Genomic DNA, 25,481 nt, shown 5'->3' with positions numbered 1-25,481 from the left:
GAAATTGACCAAAATGTCAGAGAATTGAATAAAAAAGGCAAAAAACATTCAAAAAGTAACCATAAAATGTCCCAAAACAAAAGACAACATCCCGAAAATTACCATAAAATGCCCACAAATTTGCCAAACGTAAGAAAATTGAGAGCAAAAAAGGCAGAAAAAATGTCAGAGAAATGTCCAAAAATGGAGAGGCATAAATTTACCATAATATGTCCATAACATTGCCAGAAATGACAGAAAGGCAGAAAACTCTAGAAATTGATGAAAAATGAAGAAAGGAAAAAAAAATCAATCAATCAAAAACAGAAGACGAACAGTAGAAGGAAACAAATCTCTTTGTATTGGATGCTGCTGTCATATTTTTGTGTTCTAGCGCAGCTATAATTAGCTCTTGAGCCCTCAGTACATTAGACAAACACTAACACAGTTACCTTCATCACAGTGTTCAAATGTTTTGCAGCTCCATACAGATTTTTGGTTATTTATTTGGCCTAAAATGGCTGTTTTGTCAGGAAAGGCTGCTGACCTCTGCACTAGGCTCAATAACTAATCTCACGTATCAAGATATTTATACACTTCAATGAAATTGTCCTCTAAACCCTCCCGGATTAAACATGGCAGCTGCTTTTCGGGGACTAAAACACCATCTGTGCAAGGATCATCGGAACGTGTCACACAAATCACTACCGGTTCCAAAATGTTAAATTTTGTCAAGAGTCGCCATCAGATGGATCTTTGAATGCGTCTTTTATTCTTAATCTTGTCCCTCTGATAACGCCGACTTGCCTTACCTCTCGGACGTGACGGCCACCCCCTCAAGGAAGTCGTGGCGCTCCGTCTCGTTGAGGCGCTCCTGCAGGATCTGGATGCCCTCCTTGACGTCGCGCAGCTGCTGGCTATAGCGCTGGATCTTGTGCTCGATGTCGGTGAGCTTGCGCGCCGTATCCATCTCCAGTTCTTCCAGCATCGTCTTTTGACGCTCGCGCAGGAAGCGGTGGAGGCGCTCGAAGGCGTCACCGATGGTGGCGCGGAGACCTTTGGCTGAGGACTGGAACGGAGACACACAAAAAAAGTCGTAAGCTAAGTGCAGAAATTTTGCTCAAAACATTGGCCTAAACTGAGAAGGGCTTAAAAAAAGATGTTGTTTTGTGGGAAGAATGTTGATTATTGTGGTTAATTAGGTGATCAGAAAAGGGTCACGCAGCACATCCTGGGTGCGGTTTTCAAGAGCTGCAGAGAATAAGTCAGCTCGAGTCAGCTGAACGAGGAACAGCAGGCGCTAAAATCAGAACACTTGAGCTCACGGATTTGAGAGATAAAGAAAAGAGATCTTAAAGAGAATGAGTCATCCGAGTGGTATCAACGCGAGCGTGAGAAGCGACGAGACAAAAAGCAGCGTTGAGGTTGTCAAGTCTAAGCAGCAGGGAAACAAAAAAAGATCGTTTTTATTTAAATATTTGGTTTACAGATTCTTCCACTATCTTGCAATGACTCCCAAACCTTTTCACATAAATATTTATATGTATGTCTTTTTATCCACCATGGCGCCATCATCTGAACTCTGAAGAGAAACTGAAGAGAAATCCCTCGAGCATCCGACTATCTATTTTCCTACCGCTTGTCCTGTGTTAAGCGTCCCTGGGACGCGCATCCGAGTGTGGGCGGAAGACAGACTGCACCTAGCGTTCACTGAGCCGGGATCGATCCCACGCTGGTTCCAAGAAATGAGTAACAACACTACACCAACAACGACCTTCAATCTGGACCTTTATCTGGATACACGCTTCGATTTCATGGATTCTTACTTTGGCCCTCTGTGTCACCCCTTGACAACGTTATGAGGTCATCAGTTTTGTCTCGGGGTGTTGCGCCTTCACGCATTCAGATAATTAGATGCTCACGTCTTGTGCTTTTCACACCAACTCATTCACTCCCAGCCATTTTCACCGAAGCAACCCCCTTCGCTCCCGGCTGTTTTACTGGATTTTGACAGATTTTGCAAGGCCCACAGAATATTGTGTTCTCTTGCTATAAAAAAAAAGAAGGAATCTACCAAAAGAAAGATAAGAGTCTCTTCCTTCATCAGGAAAAAAAAAAGTACATTTGTATCTGTTTTGCAGCAATTAGCATTAGAATGTAGCTAAGTTTTATCATTATTCACCAACCTGTTAAAAACACTGGGGAAAAGAGCTTGTTGCAACATGGCCCTGGCTGAGCTCTTATACTCTGCTGCCACCTACTGGCCGCTTTTTGTAATAACTACCATTGCTTTAAGCGACCTCTACAGGTCAGAAGCTGCATCAAAGCCTTCTGTATGCTCTAGCATAAAAAAATAAAATAAAATAAAAACGTATAAATACGTTTTTAGGACCATGGTAATATAGAAAATACCCCGTGTTTATACGTTTTTGGGAGCAAATGAGTTCATGTGAATCTTCCTGAGATATAGCACACGACTCCCTGAAATCCTGTCCAACACTGTCACCAATGCAGTGCTGGCAAGTAACCTGCAGACATGAACCAGGTGGTTCCTCCAACGTAGTGTCATTGTTTGTTGCACTAAAACTACTTTGTCTCTCGATGCTATCAATCTCTCCTCTGAACTTTAAGATGTAATTACAGTGGCCTAAAAATTCCCATCCCTTTCGTAGAGTGGGGGGGGGGCAGGTACGCTCGCCGCGGGAAGCGCTTAAATGCGGCAATTTGTCAAAGAGTGTGACAGTTATGACATTAGGGCGGGCTGCGTCCCAGCCCTCCTAGCTAGTTGATGAGTGGAGTGGGCGGATGAAGCGGCTCGATGATCAGTCTCGCTGACATGCTGCTGAGGCACAGCAGAACGTGATGGGACCCGAGCAGGTGTCGAGAGCCCTTGGAGACGAGACGCTGCCTAACTTTCGGGGGCAAGCGTGCAATTATCAAGAGAATCCCCTGTGGGTAAGCGATGAGCGGCACAATGGCCATCCCTCAAAGAAAGAAATGTAGTGCGAGGTGGCCACCTTTTAAAGCGGAGTTCAGCGGCTGCTGTGGACGCTCTTCAATCTCACCGTCGGCCACACAAAACGAAACAAAGCGGCCCTTTTGGCGAGGAAGGAAAAGGCAGTTTCCCGGAATGCCGCAGAGACGAATGTGGAAATCGAACGAGATTAGGGCACTGAAGAGTGGATGAGACGAACGTGTACCGCACTTGGCACAGCAGGTGTGCCGAGGCGTTTCAGCCTCTACGTGTGTAGCCGAGCGTGGTGTGTCATAGGAACTGTCAATCCAACTCTTGAAGGAAGACAGCATTTCTTGAGAAAACATCAGCGGACTCACAATGCTCGGATGAGCATCATTCACGGCAAAAACAGTGTGGATGGTACGTTGCGGGGTTTGTGTTTTTGGCTCCGGTGTCAGGTTGAACATTTTACCAGGAGAACTGAACAAATTATCCGCTGCTAAAGGATGCTCAGATCTCAAATTCAATCCCCCCCCCCCCATTGGGAAAAACTGGACTAGAACATCAAAAGACAGATCAGTAGTAATGTTTTGATATTTTAGCATAGTAGTGAAAAATAATACAGACCATCTCTCCAAACTTATTTTACATCTGGTAGCGCAACCTAGTGGCTAAAGGAAATACATTTGATGTTTTATTCTTTGATGTTTTTCCTAGCAGGCTAACCAGATCGACCTCATATTTGATCAGAAGAGTGTTTAGGCCTTCATGTTTAAAGCTCATGTGTGATTTTTCACAAAGCTGTTGCCGTGGCAACGAGCAGTTCACCAAGAAAACAACACTCCAAGAAACTCATGAAGCTTTGCACACACAACAGGCCTGACAAAATCATCAATAACTTATTCGTTTATTGTGCAGTAGTTTTTAAATACATGGGACACGAACGCTCCCTACAAATGTTAAGCAAACCAGCCCCGGTTCTATGATTTAAGAACTGTCCAGGTATATATAATAGTCCAAGACCTATATTTAGTCGTTCAAACTTTTCCAAGTTCAGAGAGTCTACTTGGGGCTCAGGGGGCGGCATGGCTCAGTGGTAGAGTGGTCATCTCCCAATCCGAAGATTGTGGGTTTGATACTCATCCCTTGTGACCGAGTTGAAGTGTCCTTGAGCAAGACAGTGAGCCCTAAATTTGCTCCCAGTAGCGCCCCGCATTGTGATTGGTTGAATGTAAGGCTTTGTTAAGTGCTTTTGATTCCTTTGAAAGCTAGGAGTACAAGAAAAAAAAATTTGTGGGGGGGGGTCAGTACCTTTGTCTCAGTGAGTTGTCTCTGCAAGAGCTGCAGGGCCTCGGTGTGACCCTTCTCGCTGTCCTGCAGGGTGGCCAGCTGCTCCTTCATCTCCCTCTGCAACACAACCGAATGACAAGCAAAGGCGGGTTTTAGCACCCTTGTGATCAGGCCGAACAGACCAACACCAACAGATAACACCCTTCGTGGGAACATTACACAATCCTTGATTTACTTCCGGCTTGTTCAAATTGTGCCTCCTGAACAGGGGCGCGCAAATGCTAACGAGTCGCTTCAGCTCAACGACATCCTGCTCTGTTTATCCAACTTCGTATTGTTTGTTGTTCTTGCTCGCTCCGCTTTGGCACAGATTAAAACCCACAGCTTACAAAACAAGGAATGCAGATGGAGAGCCAAGACATGAAAAGATCGCATGAAATCACAGGGGACGTCTGGTGGCGTCAGAGGAAAGTGGGTCTCGTCTCTCGTCGGGGGCTCACGCTAGGTTCTGCTCAGCCCTCGTCGGGTCTGCTCACACGAGGAGCAAGACTCTGTGGGAGGCCGGCCGGGGATACTGTCACAAGGAATGCAGGTTTACAACAGGGGATCCCGTAAGATGGAGCACGCACACACACATCTGGGATGAGCAGATATTTCTTCTTCTTTTTTTTTTTTAGCACCTGGTTGATGTTAATTGGCTCGGTTTCATGCTCAGTCTTATTAAGTTGCACTTTCCTGGTTCAATGGTTTGATTTTAATGCTGGACCGGGTTGAAAATCTGTACACTTGACCATCAACCATCTCCTTTGTCTATCACAGGTGTCGGCCCATTTCTGATAGAATTTCTCAGAAGTGCGGATGTCAGAAATGGGAGTAGAATACCATAATTTTGCCAAATGTCCACCCATAAAAGTGGCAGGTGTTATAGCTGCAAAGGATTGTGGGCACTTATCGCTCTGCCTTTCAGAGTGCCCACCTGCCTCTTAGCAAAATTAATTAATGGGCAAATCAGTGGCGTCCATGTCAGCATCTTTTCATGAACTGGTTCTAATTCCGGGTGAAACAAATGGAATAAACGCAAGCGTCATCGCTTTCATATTCCACAGTTGAGGTAATCATGTTGCCTCGCCGCTTTGCTCGGGTGTCACCTCTCTTGAACACCTACGGCAGCACAAATCCCCCAAATGGAGCTGTCAGCTCAGGCGACTGGGAAGGGGGGGGGGGGGGAAGAAAATCTCACTGAGGTATTGAGCTGAAATAATACGAGAATACATCTCTGCTGGCGGAGGAAAAACCACAACAATTTAAAACATCTAATGGGACGTACGCAACAGGAGGACCTAAAACACACAAGCTATTCATTAGTGTGTGTTGGAAACTCCCGAAGCTCAAGCGCTTGCTCCAAAATGAGTCTAAAAAAAAACGCTGGCTGACGGCTGTTAATAAGATGCTGCATTTCTCCTCTCAAGGACGTGAGGAGCGGGGAAACAAACGGCTGCTGTACCGGGTGGGGCGGGGTGGCGGGGAGCGTGACTCTCCATGTTAATGATGGCAGTGCGGCAGCTGACAGACTGACCGAAAAGATGTGCTCCTCTACTATTATGTTGAGCAACGAGGAACTGACTGGTATGGAAATGCGCAACAATGACAATGGACTCGATACGAGCTCAAAATGACTGAAATCTATTAGCTGATTGATTTTGGGAATTTTTTTATTAAATTTTTTTTTTACATTTCCCATTATTACCAGCAAGTAAGAGCATTTGATGGTGGTTGTGCTGCTCCTATAGCGCCCACCAAAATCCAGGCAGGTCATGTGTCTTATTCATTGCTTACACCTTGGGGTGCCCCTGAAATTGGACACCATCAACCTTGGCTTTGCAACCTGGCCACAACAGTCTGGATGCTAATGGAACAGAATTTCTAAGATGTGTACAAGTCAACTAAAATGGCAATGACAAGATATGCTTTTGCTTCTATATTTCTTTATTACGTGAAAATAAAAATTTATGGTAACAACAGGTGGATACAGAAAGTGAACACACCCCTTCTGAATGCAAGGCTTTTTAATGAGCGGGGGGAAAAAAACCTCTGTGCCAAATTTAATGTCCCAAAGTTTAAAAAAAAAAAAATGCTGTGGAGGCTGAGTTTTTAAGAAATAATTCAGGGAGTTCAGCTTGGCCTTTATCATTTTTAGCAAAGCTAACTTGCTAATAAATATGGCAAATATTTTGGGTACTTTCAACATCCATCTCCAGTAAATATGCTGGAAAGGATATACGGCCTGCAAAGTTTGGTTTAAACTCGGTTGAAATCCTCATGCATACATTGCAAGGCCTCCATAAAAGGTGCAACTGCACCTAAGCCTTCTTTGTGCTATACAAGAAAAGCCCCCAAGTGTCCGACACAACCGACAGACATTTTTTTTGGTAGCGCAAAGCTCTCGAGTTTTATTATGACACGTGCACAAGGAATCGCATCGGAAGCGCTGGCGCACTGCAGATGCCTAGAGAAAGATGAAAAGCAGGTGGCTGAATCCTAAAAAGGGACATTTGTGTTTGCTTCGCTTGTGTGTGTGTGTTTTAGTCTAGTGCTGAAGGAAGTCTCGCGCCTGTCCGTCTGATCGGGCAGGCGCCAGTCAGACGTGACATTTCGCCAGCATGTTAGCTTGCAGAAAAGGGCAAAATATAGAGCTAATTTGATCCTGCCAACCACGCCTGTACGGAAATTACAGTTGGTAGAAGTGAAAGTGATTCTAGGACCTAAGCCTACATTTCCATGGATAAATGGTTTACAAAAAAAAACCTAATATTTTTTTATATTGACCAGTGTCTCGGGAAAAAAAATAATTCTAATGTGAGATACCTTACACATGACTGGGAATAAAATGGATGCTTTTATGTTTATGTGGATGACTAACTGTGGCTATTCCGATCTTCATTAGTTTTAAAATATTCATACCGGCGTGCGGGAGCACGGGACTGGCGGCAAGGAACAAGCGCAGCGGTGCGAGACAAAGCTTCATCTTTGTCGGCAAAATGTTATGTCCAATAATGCACGGGCAACAACTGTGTGATTATGAGGACTTTATTTATATCGCAACAACATCGGCTCACTTGTGTCGCAACACGGCATACGGCCTAGCTATGCTATTGTGTAAATATGTGATATATATATATATATATATAATATGCTACAGAACATGAGAAAAATATGCATAGGGCTCCCTAAAATTACAACAATGTTTTGTGTTATGGTGAGTCAAGTTTTTTTTAGTTTTTTTAAATCATGTGTTTTCATTTTTGTCGGCCGGGTGAAATGCATCTTTACATGAAACTGGTCCGTATACCGTGCTAAAAAAAAAAATCAATGACGACATCAATGAATCGACTGTCAACACACACAACAGAATAATGGCGCAAAGATAATCGTTTCAAGACATTTGATTTGTTATTGCGCAATTACTGATTAGAATAGTGCGAAAGTGGGTTCTTCCCAGTTCAATTTAAACCTTTCTCTAGCATACAGGAAGATTGATCTGCATTGCTTCATTTACAACCCGAGTACATTATTACGTTAACACATCATAAGAGTAAGAGATGCACTCCTTACTTATTTGAGCTTTCTTGAGGCGATTTTACCAGGATGAGCAGCGAAAGCTGAACATTGTCAGATTGGATCATTTTGTGTTTTGTTATGCGTGACACTAATCATGCAGTCCTTCCAGATGAAGGATGTCAATTTCAGGGCTCACCGTCATTCTCTGCTCCGTGCTGAAGGGCTTTATTCATTATTTATAGCGTCTGAAAGTGCACGCTTCCCCGTGGCCCTGCATTAAAAGCCAACACAAATCCCAGCTTTATTATTCTCCCCAGCTCCTTCGGGATATATAGGAGAACGTTGGGTCAACATGATGAAGAATCAAACAAAATATGCACTTTCACCAACGTAAATAATGATTTTTGAAAGGCCTACAGGATTGAAAATGCGCTCTAAATATGATCTGACATCCGCTGGACATAATTCCCATATGCAGGTTGACCGAAAGATGAATGCTGCAAAACTTGCACACAACCGGTGCATGTTTTTTTATGAAGTTTACTATATCGGGACAAATTTTGTACTTACACTAACCCAGTAATTAATTGGAGTAGTACTTTTGACTTTACGCCCTAATAGCAAAGATCACTGAACACCGCTAAGCGCATTGTGAAAAGGCCTTAAAAAAACAGTACTTTTACTCGAGAGATAACAGAAGAGACCGATACATGTGGTTTGCTGTGACACATTTTGGGATCATACATGCATGAAAAATAATTGTGATTGCTTCTTTTTACAATTTCTAGTACGGGCAACCAGTTTGACATGTTTCAGACAGGAAAAACTAAATTCTTGTAATTCTTTCCATACATGTGCATGCGTATGTATTTTTTGTACGTGGCAATAATGTGATAATATTGTTCAACATGATAATTTGTCACTAATCGTGATATTAAATTGTCATATAATTTATGGTCATCTCTAGTACGATCTCAGGCGGTGACATGAGCGACTTTGCAGAAAGAGGTGTGGCTATGACAGGTGCAATAGCGGCCTCTTGCAGTTATCGATATATAGGCCATGCATCATGCAAATGATGACTTGGGGTGTCTAACGCTCGACTTCATGGAATGCGGAAGTTCACGCGGCACGCAAATGCAACTACCCAAACTGGGATAACTAAAGAAAACAACACTGCATGTCAGTAAAAAATTGTTTTTTACGTCCCTCTACTGTAAGGAAAAGTTCAGCTCGTTTCACACAGCCTCTGTCATGTCGACAGTGAAACGGAATGGGGTGTTGACGTCATCCAAGTATCCGATTGCGGGATGCTGATTCGCTTTGAGAAAGCGCGCACAGTTGTGGCAGAGGTTGAACCTGTGAAAGATCCGTTTCTGCAATTTTGGAGATCTCTGTGTGTAAAAAGGGGGTTTATGACACTGTCATGGAAATGTACCAGATAAATGCCGCTAAATGCAGATTTGATTTGATTTTGAAAAAATACATTTATTTGCCGCTCTTATTTACATTCTTTTCCTAACATACAGCTCGGCAAGAGCTGAACACGTGTCATTATCCAAGGGCTTCCTAAGACTGTCAGAAAGGTTCTAGAACTAATGTCAAAAAAAGATCTTGGAGTATGTTTAATGTACTGTAAAAGTGTGACACCAGCTGCTGTGTTGGAAGAGCTATATTAATTACTGCATTCTGTGCAGTGTTCTTTGCAATTTCTCCTCCCCCTGGCAAAGGAATAAAGCAAAATTACAGCTGCTGTGTTAATCTAAAGAACTTGTATGCTCTATTCTCCTCTCGGCAATTTCTCCAATTCAACTATAACTACAGCAGACACGCACACAGCTAAAGTACAGTTAAATAATGTAATCCAACCTCATCTTAAATTCACACGTTAACAGATTTATCGATCAGTTTCTGAGCATAACAGCGTCAACATCTTGGCTCTCTTTTTCTTATGCCGGATGTTTATTTTCTCCAAACAAACAACCGAAGAGGTGGCTGGGTGAAGTCCACATGGAAATGAATGCACAACACAACACTTTCATCTCATTGCTCACACTCGGAAAATAAGGGGGGGGGGCTAAACACGCCCTGAAAATGACCCTGCGATGTGTTTGACTGCTAGAGGAATTTCACAACGACCCAATGACTGCCAGAAACCATCTTTTTTTTTTTTTTTTGTAAAGCCTCTTAGGATTAGTCAGACCTCTAGTAGTCAGCATGTTATTAATATAAAACCATGTAGAATGTGTCAGGAACACAAATCACCCGGTGTGGAAGCGCTGCTGCTGCTTTTGCCTGATGGAATGAACGCGGCCAAGAAGTCATTCTACTTTACGTGTGAGCACTAAACAGGCCTCCGCGGCCGCTAAAAGAGCTGCACCAAATTAAGTGCACGTCTGGCTCACTTATCACTTGGTTCCGCCAACAGTCAATACATTTTTGGGAATGAAGTCACACTGTAAAATAACACCACAGTGAGTGATCTGTGAGTTTTCAGTCCAGCCTGCAGTCAGTTATGTTATCATGTGATGGTTTTCACTCTTACAAAAAATACACAGGAACATACATTTTATTTATTTATTTATTTATTTTAAATACAGATTTCGGTTGCAGTCATGACTACTACGAGTACTACTAGGGCCTGACCCCAGGGAAGTATCCCCCCCCCCCCCCTACTAGAATAAAGCGGAACTGCACATCAACTACAGTAGGTGGCAGTGGTGATCTCATTGTTGGAGTGTGCGTAGGGAGTACTAACTACATCTAAGGTGTATTTTATTTTACTTTTTTGCAACAAACTCTTGAAAAAGACTGGCACAAAAAAAAACTAAAAAAATGTAAACTATGTAAAACAACTTATTGTTTGCAATAAGTTGATAGTAATTTCTTTGTTTTTTGTTTTCTCTAATGCTAATAAAGGCACAATGTTAGGATGCCTAGGGGAAGTTATTATTATTATTTTTTTGACAAAATGATATTATTTATAGTCACAGTGGAGAGTTAGAGGGGGCACACAATGTTTTCTTCTTCTTCCTACGGGGGCGTAACAAAATAATTGAGAAGCACTAAATTAGAACAACTCTGAAGTCAACCAGAGTCATTGACCAAATTGTCTTCAACATTGGAGCATTCATTGCATTTGTCACATTAGTAGCACATTTTTAACAGCTACCACGACTCATAGGCGACTAATTAGCACTTACAGCGGGAGCTCATGATAAGATGCTGCTTATATTAAACTGCAGCACACATTTGGACTGATGCTTGAACCACATCCCCGCTGGAAGAACTGCCTCGCACTCACATTGCCGCAGGGAGGCTCATTTGTTATACAGAGACACTTAAGCAATAAGTCACAGCCTCGTGACAGCCACCGCTTATTAGCCTGAACATCAACCTAAATGGGTATGGGTACCTAATGGCATTATGGGTAATAGGAAACAAAGTGTGAGGGACTGTAAAGCTTGTCACGCAGCAATTAGGGACTCCAGCATCACCATATACACGATTTTGCCAAAATTATACATTGACTTGCCTTGTCTCACATATCACATTAGTGTTAATTATGTCAGACATTTTTTAATTTAATCTCAGTTTTAGTCCAGTTTCAATCACGCTTGTTAGTTTTTAATTGTAGTTAGTCAACCTCATTGCGTTTTAATTTAGTCAACTATAAATAGAGCATTTTAGTCTCTCTTTTTGTCCAGGAAAACATAATTTTATTCATCTAGCTGTCAAAATTTTTGACTAGTTTTAGTCAGAATAATAATTTTGAACATTCCAGATCTAAAACAATTTCACATAAAATGTTCTCTCTTTTTGATAAAAAACATTTCCCAAATTTAGCTAGCGCGGCTTATAGTCAAGTGCACCTTATAGTCCAGAAATTACTGTAAATACATTTTCGTCTCGTCTCCTGGTGAAAGGACAGGGTCTATTCTTTTATTTGGTAGATTCAGTGTATATATAATTATTGAACAAAATATCCTGTGGGTCTCGAAAATCAAGCTATCAGATATCTTTTGTATTAGTTCTTATTATTTTGTGCGCGTTTGTGCCTCTTCCAAGGCTGGTAATTAGCCCATCACTGCTCTTGCTTACAGTGACAATTTCCCTCTGATTCAGCAGAATAAGACGAGAGTGAAAAGAAGAGCGTGGGAGTGCCCCGAGCTGTGCCAGAGTCATTCGGTGTTCCTCTGCAGCAGGACCGCAGCAGGAAACACAGGTTGGCAGGCAAATAGAAATTGGCCTTCACTCCCCTCAGTTAGACAAAAGAGACGTTTAACAGGTAAACAACTTCTGGTTTCAATCGCGAAGGAGGCGGTTGGGCGACTATGGAGCTCGAGTGAAGACTTCCAACAGCAGCTGGTCAAATTAAATCATCCGCTGCAAATCACAGGGACGGGGGAATTACAGCAGATTACAGTCCGGCCATGCCCAATTGCCAGGGAGCAACGGGCTCTAATCTGTTTTAATTCCCCAGCTAATCAAGAATTCAGCAGCGGTTCCACAATGCCAAACAAAACATCAACGTTACATGGTCAAAACTCATGGGATACATATTTATACCCGTCACTTTACCGGTCTGTCCGCCTCAAAGGGAAGTAGAGTGAAAGCAACATCTTCCGCTGTCTGCTCACATGCATTTAATGTCATCTGTGCGCCGCTTTCACTACTGATATGCATCACATTACATGGAGGAAAGGCCTCAACACTAAAGCCTCGCTTGCAGCTGTGGAACTTTAAAAAGGACCGCACTTCCTCTTTCAATTACTCAGTTCACCGGGAAGCACCATGCTCCCAATTGTTATATAATTACAACGAAAATCACCCCAAAAGTGTTGTTGTTTTTGGAGTTCAACCAACAATTTCCGGAAAAATATGACTCAAAAAGTCTTGGATGTTAGATGCAACACTGAATCGGGCAATAACAAATCTTGTGAGACTTCAGCTCACGCTTTATCACTCGAAAAAAAATCCCAGCAGAAACACCTTTTTACTGTACGTGTGACGAGATTTCAGAACCATTTGAGAAGGTAATAACTAGTAAGAGCATCACTCTGCAAACACCTTTAAAATTCATTTTACTGCGCTGACATAACCCACATTTGTATGTGAGAATGTGCCAAGTTTCATCACTAACAGTAAAAAAAGTCATAATTATAGTCAATATCTGTATGAAAAACACCATATTTATTAAAAAAATAATAATCGAATGAAAAGCATCAAGAACAGACTTTAGTGGGCCGTCCGTAACGCCGGAAAATTTGTTGTTAACCATCGTAAAACGAGGGCCTATATAACACAAATTGCGCGTTGAGTTCACAAAGGTTTTATGACGCTGGAGGGGAAAATGCTTGTCAACCCGTGCTACTTAACCGACTCAGGAGGTTCCACAGTACACTGTATCATCATCATCATACATTGGTCAGATGTTGCTTTTAGCTCCCTGCCGTCTTTTAACCGTCACAGCAATCTTTCGTGCCTTCTATTCGAACGGCTTTAAGAGCACGTGCACATGACTAATGCGCTATGCAACATTTCTAATGCACAACAGATACAACGACTTCTGACTGTCACTTAACCTAAGTGCGGGCCAAAAGTAATCATCTTAACAAGACAAAATGTTGCCTTTGATGGATGCGCTACCGGCTCTACTTTCTCGGATAAGTGCTTCTGTTTATCTCTTAATCTACAGATGATACGTGCAGAGATCAACACTATGACCTGCCACATGCATCCTTCGTGCTGTCAGGAAGAAGAACTTCTCCCCGGATGAGATCCTTAGGACTTCCATTCCTCTCATGGAACATGATTTTGCGCAAGAAGGATTGTAATGCATCAGTTTTTTTTTTTTACCACATTTGAAAAACACCCAATTTCTGATCTGAAGATATTCCAACTCAATGAGTTATTTTTTCTCTCTCTTAACACTGCCAAGGCGCACATACAAATTGTGCCACTTGATAGCAAAAGTTCAAAATAGTGGCACTTGAAACCATGCAAAGGCGCCATGTAAATCTAGCCCCCGATCGATGACATATAACCATGAAAGGTGCAGAGACCAATAAATAAGGCTCAAGGATTAGAGTAAGTCAGTCCAGTTCAAGTAACGCACGGCTGCGGCGTCCTTGAGCAAGACACCGATACCCCGAATTGCTCCCCGGGTACTGCAGCAGCCCCCAGCTCCAGTGTGTGCCACTATCAGCGTGCGATGAGTCAAATACAAAGGTCAAATTTTGTGTATACTGTATGCGTGTACGACTATGTGACAAGAAAAGGTGTTTGTATTTTCTTACTATTGTCCTGATCTGATGGTTACATGTGTCATTTTGTATCAACGATTGGATTAACGAGTGGTGGTTGACTATATTAAATTAGCTAATTATGTTTACTGTAGGCGTGTAGTTGTGTATTTTAAGACATACTAACCTTGCAACAGGCCATTGCACTTTATCTTATTTTATTGATTGTGAGATAAGACCAAAACTTTGGACATTCTCCACTCTTTCCTCCTGGCTCGCATTTAAAATTCTGCGATATAGTGAATTTTCCACGATGAAAGTACAAAAATAAATAAATAAAAATCTGTGATGCAGTAAAGCTGAGGTAGGTGAACCGCTATATAGCGTCAGACGACGATATATTTTTCCTGGTAGGCAGGCCAAGTGTTTGCTGCCTGACCAATCTTTTTAATACAGAGCCACTGCCGCCTGTGCCGGACAAATGGATTGGCTTGCTAAGTAGGTAGGATGGAGATGAACTGATTAGTCACCGAAGGCAAAAAAAAAAAAAATTCTCACAACGAAGACTCCAAGCGAACAAGAGGTGAAGCTTCTGGGGGGGAAAAAAAAAAAAAGAGGGCAGGCGAGGTGATGCAAAACCACATGGGTGCTGGGGGCGGCATGTGTGGGGTGCCCTTGAGAAGGCCTGACTCATTACTGCAGCGGCGCAACCAAGCGAGGGGGCAGCGGCGGGAGGGACAGTCGGGAGGAGTGAGCGGCAAGCCTGGAAGAACACTTCAAAAAGGTGGCGAAGACCTCCCGGCGCGCCGTTGACGCAGGGGGCAGAAATGCAAATGCGCTTTCATATTTCATGTGTCTGGCGGGCTGCTAATCGGCCAGCGCGAATGGCGATAGTGGGAGATGACATGCAAGGTGCATCGGAATGCCTTTCGATGGCAGAACTGCGTGGGTGAATTCACCGCAGCAGTCATTTAAGTCTCCAGCAACGTGGGCTTTATTCTACCACACGTTGTCCTGATGCTCTTATTCCTTCACATGTCGTCCACTGTACCCGTCTACTCTCCCAATTAGGCTCTAATTAACAATCCCCCCCCCCTCCCCCAATCATGCATCTGGTTGAACGGTGCTGTCAAGTAGAGTGTAAAGACTTCTTTAGGGCAGACAGACACACAGCATGAGTCACACACACACACATACAACTCCACAAAGGATCTTAACTAATGCATGCATCGCAGGTCCAACTAACTCCTCCTAGTGTAATTGTACCAAATTGGAAACGGGCAGACGAGCGAGATTGGTAGCGCTTTATTGCCAAAGTTGCAAGTTTTTACAAACGCTCGTAACTCAGCTCGACAATCTCTGCTCTTAACTGAATGTACTGTGAATGAGGAAGGTCGCACCCAGAGGAGATCCATACATCACATTCAATAGGTTGTTACGCGTTGACCTTCTCACAACGGAATTACTGGATCTGTTCCAAATTCCGGCAGAGTATATTTCATATTTAGAATTCTTACACTGCACTGTCCTCGCTTGGTGTTGAACTCATTAGCCGGTTTCACTGTGTCCTTTGCACTGGCAGAAGGTCACATTGTTTATCATCATACAACCGACACACCTGGTATTGTATAAAAAAAAAAAAAAACATAGCTGGGAACGTGTATGTTGAGAAATCAGTGCAAGCAAGCAGCTGGATGAACGTCTGCCAGATGTGTGCGCGCATATGTGAGCGCTTGTCGTCATGTCGCCGTGGGGAGCTTTTGGTAGGCTTGTTTGTGCATCGCAAATTTGGCCGAAGGATGCAAATCAGCGGGAGGTTAAGCCCCCCGCATGCAATACGCCTCAAGGCCGGAGGTCAGCCGAGTGACATGCCAGGCTAAGGAGATTATAGCCAGCTACAGACCAACCGGGGGCTGCCCTCTTTAGTGGGCACCAGCAAGCAGAACATGCGGTCCACATGTACAAGTGTTCAATGCGGAAACGGAAACTGACTATAATTTGTTTTCGTCTGTCAATTCATTTAAAACACGAGCTAACAAAGGACTTTGTGTTCTTTCTTTTATGAATGAGACTAACCTGAGCAAAATGAGACCTTGGGCTATGTTCAGACCAGCTCATATCTGAGCCAGTAGGCCAACGCCAGATTTAATTTTGTTTTGTCTTTGAAGAAAGCTTGCGAAAGAAGACTAACAATGACTCACGCCGGCGAAGCAACACCCCGAACTGTGTCCTAACCTCTTTGTAGCTCATCTTGCAGGCAGAGAGTGGACGGCGTGGTCACAATTTCTGCTTTGTGTCGTGTCTACAACATGCATGGAAAGATATTTGTGGCGCTGATCATGAAACAAACCAGAATGAGTCAGTGGGGGATGCGCTTGTCGAGAGGGCGATTCGGCGAGATGACGCAAGCTCACAGCACCGACGGTAATAGAGGACCAATGCTGCACACATCAGTCGTGCTCCCTTGTAGGTATTCTGTTTGCTATATGGGCGGCTAAAGGAAGTTGGATTACCCGGAAAGGTACTTTTTTTTTTCTTTTTTTTTTTACATATCAGAAAAGGTCACAGGCACGTCCAAATCTCCAAGCAGCCCTCAGGTAATATTGGAAGTATGACCTATTAAAATCTGTCCAAAGATTCAAGGTATCACGATGCAAATATAACAGATATATTAAAAGAAAGTGTATTTGCACTACATTAACTCATTCACTCCCAGCCATTTTCACTGAAGCAACCCCATTTGCACCCGGCTGATTTACTTGATTTTGCAAGGTCCACAGAATATTCTGTTCTATTGCTATAAAAACTTTGAAACCTACCAAATTAAAGATTAGAATCTCTTCTTTCATCAGGAAAAAAAAAGTATATTTGTATCTGTTTCCGTTTTGCAGCAATTAGCATTAGAATATAGTTAAGTTTGATCATCATTCACAAACGTGTTGAAAACACTGGCAAAAAGTTTGTTGCAACATGGCCCTGGCTTGATCTCTTATACTTTGCTGCTACCTGCTGGCTGTTTTTTTGTTATAACTATCATTGCTTTAAGCGACCTCTTCATGTCAGAAGCTGTATCAAAGCCTTCTGTATGCTCTAGCATTTAAAAAAAAACGTATGTATACGTTTTTGGGTTTGAATGAGTTCTTCTGAATGTGGTGTTTACATGTGATATTGATGAATAATTATACTCGTGTACGCAATTGTCCCTTTCTCCAAGAAGAATTTCTCTGTCTGATGACAAAACTCCCCCCCCAAAAAAGGGACAGGTGAGATTGAAAGGCAGACCATTTGGCTGTGATAGCATGCCACTTACTGTTGGCGATGCGGACAGGAACAAACAACACTGCCAGAGCTCCGCAGTCTCAACATGTAATTCTGGCACTTGAGCATTGTTGATGGTTTGTGCCTGCAGGCGACGTTCTTAAGCATGCTTCTATCCGACAAGCCGTTCCTATTCACTCGCAGGCAAGGACTAGGAAACAATAGGAAACCTTGTACAAGCTGGCCACATCATGATGTCAAAGATTAATTCTACGCCAATAGACCTTCTATAGCTGCGCTTTGACGTTTTTCCCCTTGTAGGAAAATTCCCACATGAAGACACTTGTCGGTCTAACACTCACCACGGGACACTGCTTTGTTTCCAGTGCTCATACTTCCCTTTCAGCTCCGCAAATCTGGGAAGCCTCCAAGGCTACGGTCAGAATACAAAACGCCAGATTGTTGAAGAGCTTCCGAGCCGCGGGACAAGCTGGTGGAATCCGAGGAAAGAGAAAAATCATGTGCTGCGTCTGATTACATGTCCTCTATCGCTGCACGATTTCCACCTTTCTCAGGCTGACACAAAGACCGGTTGCCAACGATATCCTCAGTGAAGTCGAGATGAACATACACGAGGGATGAGCATTTCCATTAATTTCGACTAAGGAAAACATAACGCTCAATTAATTAGTTTTTTTTTAATGCTCATTTTAATGTGGAGTAGAATTATAAATGTTCCCTAGGAATACATTTGAAATTCAAGTCCACACCAAACAATAGATTGACTATTATGCCGGATCACCAATCAAGGCATTTTAAGACAAGCACTTTTGTTTTGAGCCTACCATTCCAAACCAATAAGATTGCTGAAGCATTGTGACAACTGGCATCAGTTTGAAATGTGACTAGCATTATAGGGGTGGGAATCTTTGAAGGTCTCACGATTCGATTCGATTCCGATTCAAAATGATTTGATTGACAATGATTTTTGCTCCAATCTATAGATGTGCAAGGAATTGTAATGATCTACTCCAGTCTGACTCTCTAATGCTAACTAGCGCGCTACTTGCGGCACTTTTATCACTCAAAAGAACGGCTCCACACAGCAAAAAAACAACTTTTATTGGAATAACTTGATCGTGACTTTTTCCTTCTACTCTCTAATGTGGCTACAACTTAACAGTGTATTAGACCGCGTGGAACCACACTGCCCCTAAGTGGCCAAATCGGGTACAACATGAACAGCGCTCCAAATAAAGGCACACACAAAGGCAAGACAGTATGAAATAATTTAAATAAAATCGATTTGGGGACATTTTAAATCGATTCTGAATCGTATTAACTCTTTGACTGCCAGACGTTTTCAGAAAAGGGATGCCGCCAGTGCCAGCCGATTTAAGCATTTTGACTGATCTTTCAAGGTCCACAGAAAATGTTCTGTTTGGACTATGGAAACACACGTACTACCAAATGTAAGATTGGACTTTCATCTTTCATCAGAAAAAAAAAGTTTGTTTCTACCTTATTCCGTTCTTTAGTAATCAACAATAGAAAATGGTTAGTTTGACCCAATTTCGCCTGTTTTGGACCAAAATATGGAGAAATCAAGCTTTTAGTGAAACGATATTATTTCATGCATTCTAGTGAATTTTACACTTCTTTTTGTCCATGAATGATGCCACAAACACCTAAATAGTGCTTTACTTCTATAAAACACTACCACCAAGAATGAAAAAGTGTTTTTTGATAGCAAAATATGTTTATTTACATTCAACAGTGTAACAATTTGACAACAATTTGGCAAACTATTTACAAATGTGTGCAACTGTGGTGCTATTTACAAATATGTGGATGTTTCAACGACAGTTTTTCTTTTTGTAACACTCTCCTGCGTGCAAAGAGACGCAACAGCATTTGCACAACAGATTGCCTCTTCGCGTGCGCCACTTTCTTGCAGGCCGTTTTTTTCCGGGGAATAGCAAGTATATACTGCAGTGTGTCATCAAGTCTAATATCAGGATCATGCTACGGTTTCGTTACGTCTCGCTTCCCCGTGTCCTTCAGTTGCTATACCGGGTGGTAGGAGATGTTCTGATCCATTTTATCCACTCCATTCATGATGGCATCGTAGTCCAGAAACAGTGTCTTCTCCGTGATCAGACTGTACCCGCTCCTCCGATGAATATGCATTGGACTCGGGGTACTCTTCATTGTCCGACAAAATGTCCGCATGTGGAGCTCCGGCGTTAGCAGAGCTAGCCGGTGATGCTTTATGACGTGAGAATAAAAGCCGCGTCCAACTGTGGCGTCCAACTGTGGCGTCAACCTCGGGAGTGACCATCATCATCATCATCAATGTGCATTGGTCGATGCTTTTCGACTACTCTCCATCGTCCGATCGAATGTCCGCTTGTGCAGAAGTACCCGGCCGGCTATTGTGCGCGTTTTCCGGCCTTAGCAGCGCTAGCCGCGCTAGCCGCGCTTAGCCGGTGAGGCTTACTACGTGTTCATAACAGTCACGCCAAAGCTTCCAACTTTGGCGTAGAGCTCGGAGTCATCATCATCGTTGACATCAATGCGCTTTTTAGTATTGATTGATGCTTTCCGTCTTTGAAAAAAATGCTCAAGCGTGAGCTGCTTGCAACCGGTTGCTTGGGCAGCCATTGTGGGCTTATTCAGCCATGTCTCCTCAACACTCTAGCTCCGCCTCACGTCTTCTACTGACGCCCACGGTGGGCGGCCCATCCAACCTTGTGCAAAGAGAGTCATCGCTGCCCTCTAGGGGCCAAAACGAGTCTTTGACTAATCATATCTGCCTGATACTTTCAGCACAGCTGCCCAAGGCTTTCCTGCACCCGTTTTTGAAAAAAAAAAAAAAAAACATAGGGGACGTCTTTTAACGTCCTCGGCGCCCTTCCCTAGGTTTATGCTAAACGTTTTATAACGTTTATGGCAGTCAAAGAGTTAAATGAGAATCGCGATTCTTATGAGAATCGTTTTTTTGGCACACCCCTATAGCATTACCTATAAGACTAGAATATTTGTATGAAAAATAAATTGACAGTGAATATAAAACAAGCAAAGTTAAAAACAGCAAGGCAGCAAATGAGCGTGTGACACGTGATAACATATTCTTACGCCCAAACTAGTTAATGCCATGCTTTTCGCCTTCCTTTTCTTAGGTTCATATGTCGTACCATTGGAGACTGAGAACCCTCAGTAGTTAAATCAGAAATATGTTTGAGGCATCAGTGTGGCATATTTACTTGGAAAATTACACTAAAAGAAACAGTCAAATTTGACATACAGCTACCAAGGGCCACGTTCAAAGAAAATGGAACAAATGTTGCCAATTTACTCGGCGACGCACATTAAATCTCCAGCGAGCCATCACTGGGACCTGGCCCATTTTTTGGGGAAGAACATTCTAAACCATTCTGACAGTTCATTTGGAAAATATACCTGTACTGCCTCAGATGTATTTTAGATTCCAGTGGAAATAATCATCTTTGACTCACCAACAACAATAAAAAAAAAAAATTCTATAAGACAATGTTGTTTTTATGTCATGTATGTATGTCAGGTTATGCGCATGTGCACCAGTATATACACTCAGCCTCTTTGTCTAAAGTAGTCGATCTTCTGGATTACACCTCCACAAATGCACTGCGCTTGGGATTCATACTAGCACTATCAAGATATGTTTTCGTGTTACATTTTGTACAAGGCACACAAACATCTGCCTTGAGAAGAGAATAAATATGACTCTTTTCTGCTTGGATTTCAGTTCAGTGGAAAAAAACATATTGTGTGGCCCTAAAAATGCCTCGAATAAACACGGTGCCCCAGTTTGTGTGTCTCATCCATCCAAGATAAATAAACTAATACTTCAAAAAGATATCATTTTACAACCTGGAAATAAATAAATAACGGGCTGTAACGGTAATTATCAAGACATGGACTTTATTGTTCACAGCCTATTTGAATTTTCCTTACTGAACGAAAGAGTAGCACTTACAAAGAGACATGAGTCTCAGGTCAATTTAAGTGTAGTTAAACATAACATTCAACGACTAGAACTTATTTTTTCTCCTCAGGAACACAAGTAAATCTCAATCATACAACGGCGTATTCGGGCCACGTATATATATTTTTTTTTCCAGAGTGGGTGGTGGGGGGGTAATATTCTGACAAAAAACTTGAGAAAAAAACTCGCAAGTTTGCGAGTTTATCAAGTGGCAAATTTGCGAGAGAAAAATCAGAAACTTACGAGAAATACACACAGCGCAACTGTAGTCTAATGTGAGGATTCATTGATGGTTAATGGAACACTGTTTATAAAATGAAAAGGCAGGATGGAGATGAATTCATTCTTAATTTAAACGTTACTCGTCATGCACGGCAGCTAGAGCGACAACACTTCCTGATCCCTTATCAGCTGACTAACACTAACCAATCAGAAGCTAGCATACTTTGGGTAAATGCAAGTGAATGATGGAGAGCAGCAGATTCGACACATCAACTTAACTACTTGTACAAAAAAAAATACCAGAATGTATGAATGTTTAAATAATAATTCTGGAAACAAATGTGCAAGTAAATATTTATTTTAACAAATTAACTTAAATGCTTGAGCCTCAGGGCGTGGACCTTCGCAAAGCGAGGCGTCTTTGTCGCTGGCCGTACCCAACGCTTCAAACTTCTTATGGTTAATCGCTGCTAAAGTTATTAATATCTCCTTAATTGAAAACCCGACCAAAAAATATCGGCACAAACATCCGAGTAGTACGCTACACATATTTGTCGTAAGTTTCTGAGTTTTTTCCTCGCAAATTTGCCACTTCTAATAGCACATTTTTTCTCGGAATATTACCCCCCCCCCCTCTGAAAAAATAAAATCTCCCTCTCTCGCAAAAAATACGCAATTTTTTCCATTGTTTTTGGTAAAACTGTTAAAAAAAAAGGATAACAATAATGTCATTTTAGGATTGCAGTACAAACATTAAATTCAGTTTAAAACCTTTCAATTTCCTTTGATTTCTGTTCAATACTAGATCCATCATAAACATACCAATAACATGTGTGTGTGTGTGTATGCGTGCGTGACCTACCTGGATCTCCTCGTAGGCCTCGTCGATGGTAGTGACCTGGTGCTGCTCGTGGAGTGCCGGTTCGTCGCAGAAGAAACACACCAGGCTCTTGTCAGTGAGGCAGAAGAGCTTGACCTTCTCGTGATCCTTGCAGGGGTACGAGCTGCGCTGGGCGTTGAGGATGGCGTCGAGCGGGAAGGCCGAGTAGCGCTCCACGATGTTGGACAGCTTGAGGCTGGTTGACAGCAGAGGGTCGGCAAAGGTGCGCCGGCACTCGGGGCAGTCGCGTGAGCCGTGCGGCTCCTGCCGGCTCCAGTGCTCGGTGATGCACTTGCGGCAGAAGTAGTGCTCGCACCCGAAGCTGACCGGATCCTGGTAGATGCTGAGGCAGATGGAACACAGGAGCTCGTCCTTCAGACAGCAAGCCATTTGCGAAGAAAAGGGGAACGTCGCACCACACTCCGGCGCGCTTTAATCCTGAGTTGTGCGGTTCTCTGCCATGGAAGTGAAACTATTTGGAATCCTTTGTTGTTGTTTTTTTTAAATCTCTGTTAAAAGACAAGTAACAAATCATTAACCCTTTTTTTTTGTTAAACATTACCTCCAGTGCAAGTGCAGTGTCATCTAAACAGTCACTACGTCATTTTCGTCAACATGCGATAGCGATCAGTTGGAACGCTACACCGTAATCCAGCCCGTAACCTGGCACTAAATTCCACAAAGAAGAGGAACATATGATACAATAAACAAAGGACAACAATGGAAAACATTTTGTGTTCTTTCTTCTTGGAACTTCTTGCATTGAGCAGAGTAGCAAATGGAAATTCCCTATTGACTGCAAACCATACACTTTCTTAAGAGGATTTGTGGCTTAAATTCCTCTTAAGAAGTATTAAACCTTGTTGTACACTATGTACAATTAATATTTTTATAGATATGAACGAAATGAGGAGAGCACTTGCTACCTAGCATCGCGTTCCAGGCTGAGAAAAGCATTCCAAACATGCAAACTGCAAGCACCTGTTGGTGCTCCTTTATCGGCTGCTGCACTCTAAAAAAATCTCTCCGCCAGTTTCTCTCCTATTAGACGCACGTTTTGACGTCACCATAACATCGCCTTCTTAATTCGAATGCACCTTGTAGACATACACAACGAATGTGCTCGATTACACTGTGCGCTGCTCAGTGCAGTGTGAAAAGGCCTTTACAGTGGACCCCCGCATCTTTGTTGGTCAACATCTGATTTTGACTGCAAGGAAACAATGAGATTATGAAGTGCACTCGTACGTCAAAGCACTCGTATCTCAAGGGACCACTGCATATCATTATATTGCACTATAGTGTCAATTATTCGCAGTGTTTCGCAATTTGCAATCGGCTTAGTCCCTTTCCCTAACAAATATACATGAAAATACTCTCATATGCCCATTAAAATGCAATTTATGTACATATATCTTTGCTAATAAGCTTTCTGTTAATGCTTAAAGTGCGTTTTTACTGTTTTTAGCTAAATGTGTTCGTTAATTCAATTTGCGCATGGCTGACAGTTATTTTCTCTTTTGAATTCCATTAATATCCATCCGCTCGTCTTCCCATTATGATGCTTTTTTACCATAAGGGTAGAGAAAATATCTAACCTATCTATACATATACTATATAGACAAATATATACATATTGATATATACATGTCGAAAAAAATGCATTTTCAGAAGGGGAAAAGATGCCAGGAATAAACAGGAAAAGTAATGACATGATGAAAACAATTTCAAATGTACACTTACACGTGTTCATGTATTTTAATTTCAAGTGTCTACATTGAACGTGCAGTAGCCAACTGACGAGCACCTGCAGTTCCTCCCTGCAGGGGTCGCTATACAACAAGCCGCTTTCCTAAAGTCACCTTTTCGTGGAGTTTATCAGCTTGGCTAAATCACATAAGGTTAAACAAACACACAGTGGGGAAAAAACAGCTTTAATCCTGGGCCATTTATTCGCTTTTTGTCCTGCTTGTTTGTTCGTGAGCCACATTTGTCAACACAAGCGAGCACCGCCACCAGCAACAGCGGCGATAGCGAAGAGATGAGACCGGTCAGCGAGACCGTTTAAATAGTCCTTTAACATGCAACACGTGAAGCCGGAAACCTTGAGAGGCAGCATTGAGGATTAAACACAATGTAAAGTTGACAACTACAAATAGAATAACCGGACAAAAGGAGAGAAAATGTTTGGCTTACCAGAAGCTGTGTTTGTTGCGGTTACAGCAGCTCCCAGTCCTCGGAGGCAAGTCTCGACCAGGAAGGAGAGCAACACACAGCGGCAACAGGCGCAACCAACTGGCCGCAAAGACGAGGGGTGTTCGTGGGGCAAATATTTATAGGAGATAAGTAAAGTAGTTCGTCAAGTAATATTGAAAAACACAAGACAGATAAAAACCGTGTCTTTTATTGTAAAATACATTTGCCACTGCAGTGTCCTCGTGAAATGCTGCCTTTACAACTTTATTTTTCTACCTCCCCCTAATGGTTGAACATTCCAAATTTCTTCCAGGTTCTCATCTTCGGGTTTGCAGGTAAAAAAAAATTAATAATAATAAATGTAGTGAAGCACATGAGCTGTAATTTACTATATCAAAGCAACGGTTTAACTTTTAAGACACTTGGGTTTAAATGTAAAATGAGCACTCGAACGTATTTCATGCATATTATGAGTCAAAAAAGGCTGCAGTTTCTGCTTTCATCCAGCAAGTGGCAGCATTTTCTAAAGAGCTTAATAAAAATATATATATTTTTACTTTTTGTATTCACATAGTTGACTCTCTCTCATTTGATAAATTAAACAAGTAAATCACTAGTTGTGTGTTGTTGTGAAAATGTGTCCGTGAGCAAGCCATTTCGCACTTTGCATCCAACTGTATATAATACATAGGAACGAATTAACATAACCACTCAATGGTAATGATGTTCAGCTTTGTTGACGTTTGGTGGTGGGTATTTGTGTTTGATGACGTCATGCTGCAGCGGAAATATTTTTGGGCCACTGGGCACGCACTTGAAGTAAAAAGAAAAGTGTTTGCCTCTTCTGGACAACATTTAATTGTTTGGTGA

General features: G+C 42.3%; 1 protein-coding gene across 1 annotated transcript in view; it reads right to left on the bottom strand.

Moving 5' to 3' along the window:
* The window catches only part of trim62.1 (tripartite motif containing 62, tandem duplicate 1), a 30,817-nt gene extending 6,106 nt beyond the window's left edge, over positions 1 to 24,711 (bottom strand). The window contains exons 1-4 of the mRNA XM_086088125.1: positions 24,612 to 24,711; positions 22,398 to 22,924; positions 4,247 to 4,342; positions 792 to 1,048 (exon numbers count right to left, since the gene is read on the bottom strand). Coding sequence (XP_085944251.1) covers positions 792 to 1,048; positions 4,247 to 4,342; positions 22,398 to 22,805 — 761 coding nt within the window. The 5' untranslated portion in view covers positions 22,806 to 22,924; positions 24,612 to 24,711. The remainder of the gene's footprint in view (positions 1 to 791; positions 1,049 to 4,246; positions 4,343 to 22,397; positions 22,925 to 24,611) is intronic.
* Positions 24,712 to 25,481: the final 770 nt, after the last annotated feature.

This window comes from Leptonotus elevatus, chromosome 10 (genome assembly GCF_054856555.1).
Source record: "Leptonotus elevatus isolate MCC_2025b chromosome 10, RoL_Lele_1.0, whole genome shotgun sequence".
NCBI classification, from domain to species: domain Eukaryota; kingdom Metazoa; phylum Chordata; class Actinopteri; order Syngnathiformes; family Syngnathidae; genus Leptonotus; species Leptonotus elevatus.
This window is presented reverse-complemented; position numbering and strand designations above follow the sequence as displayed.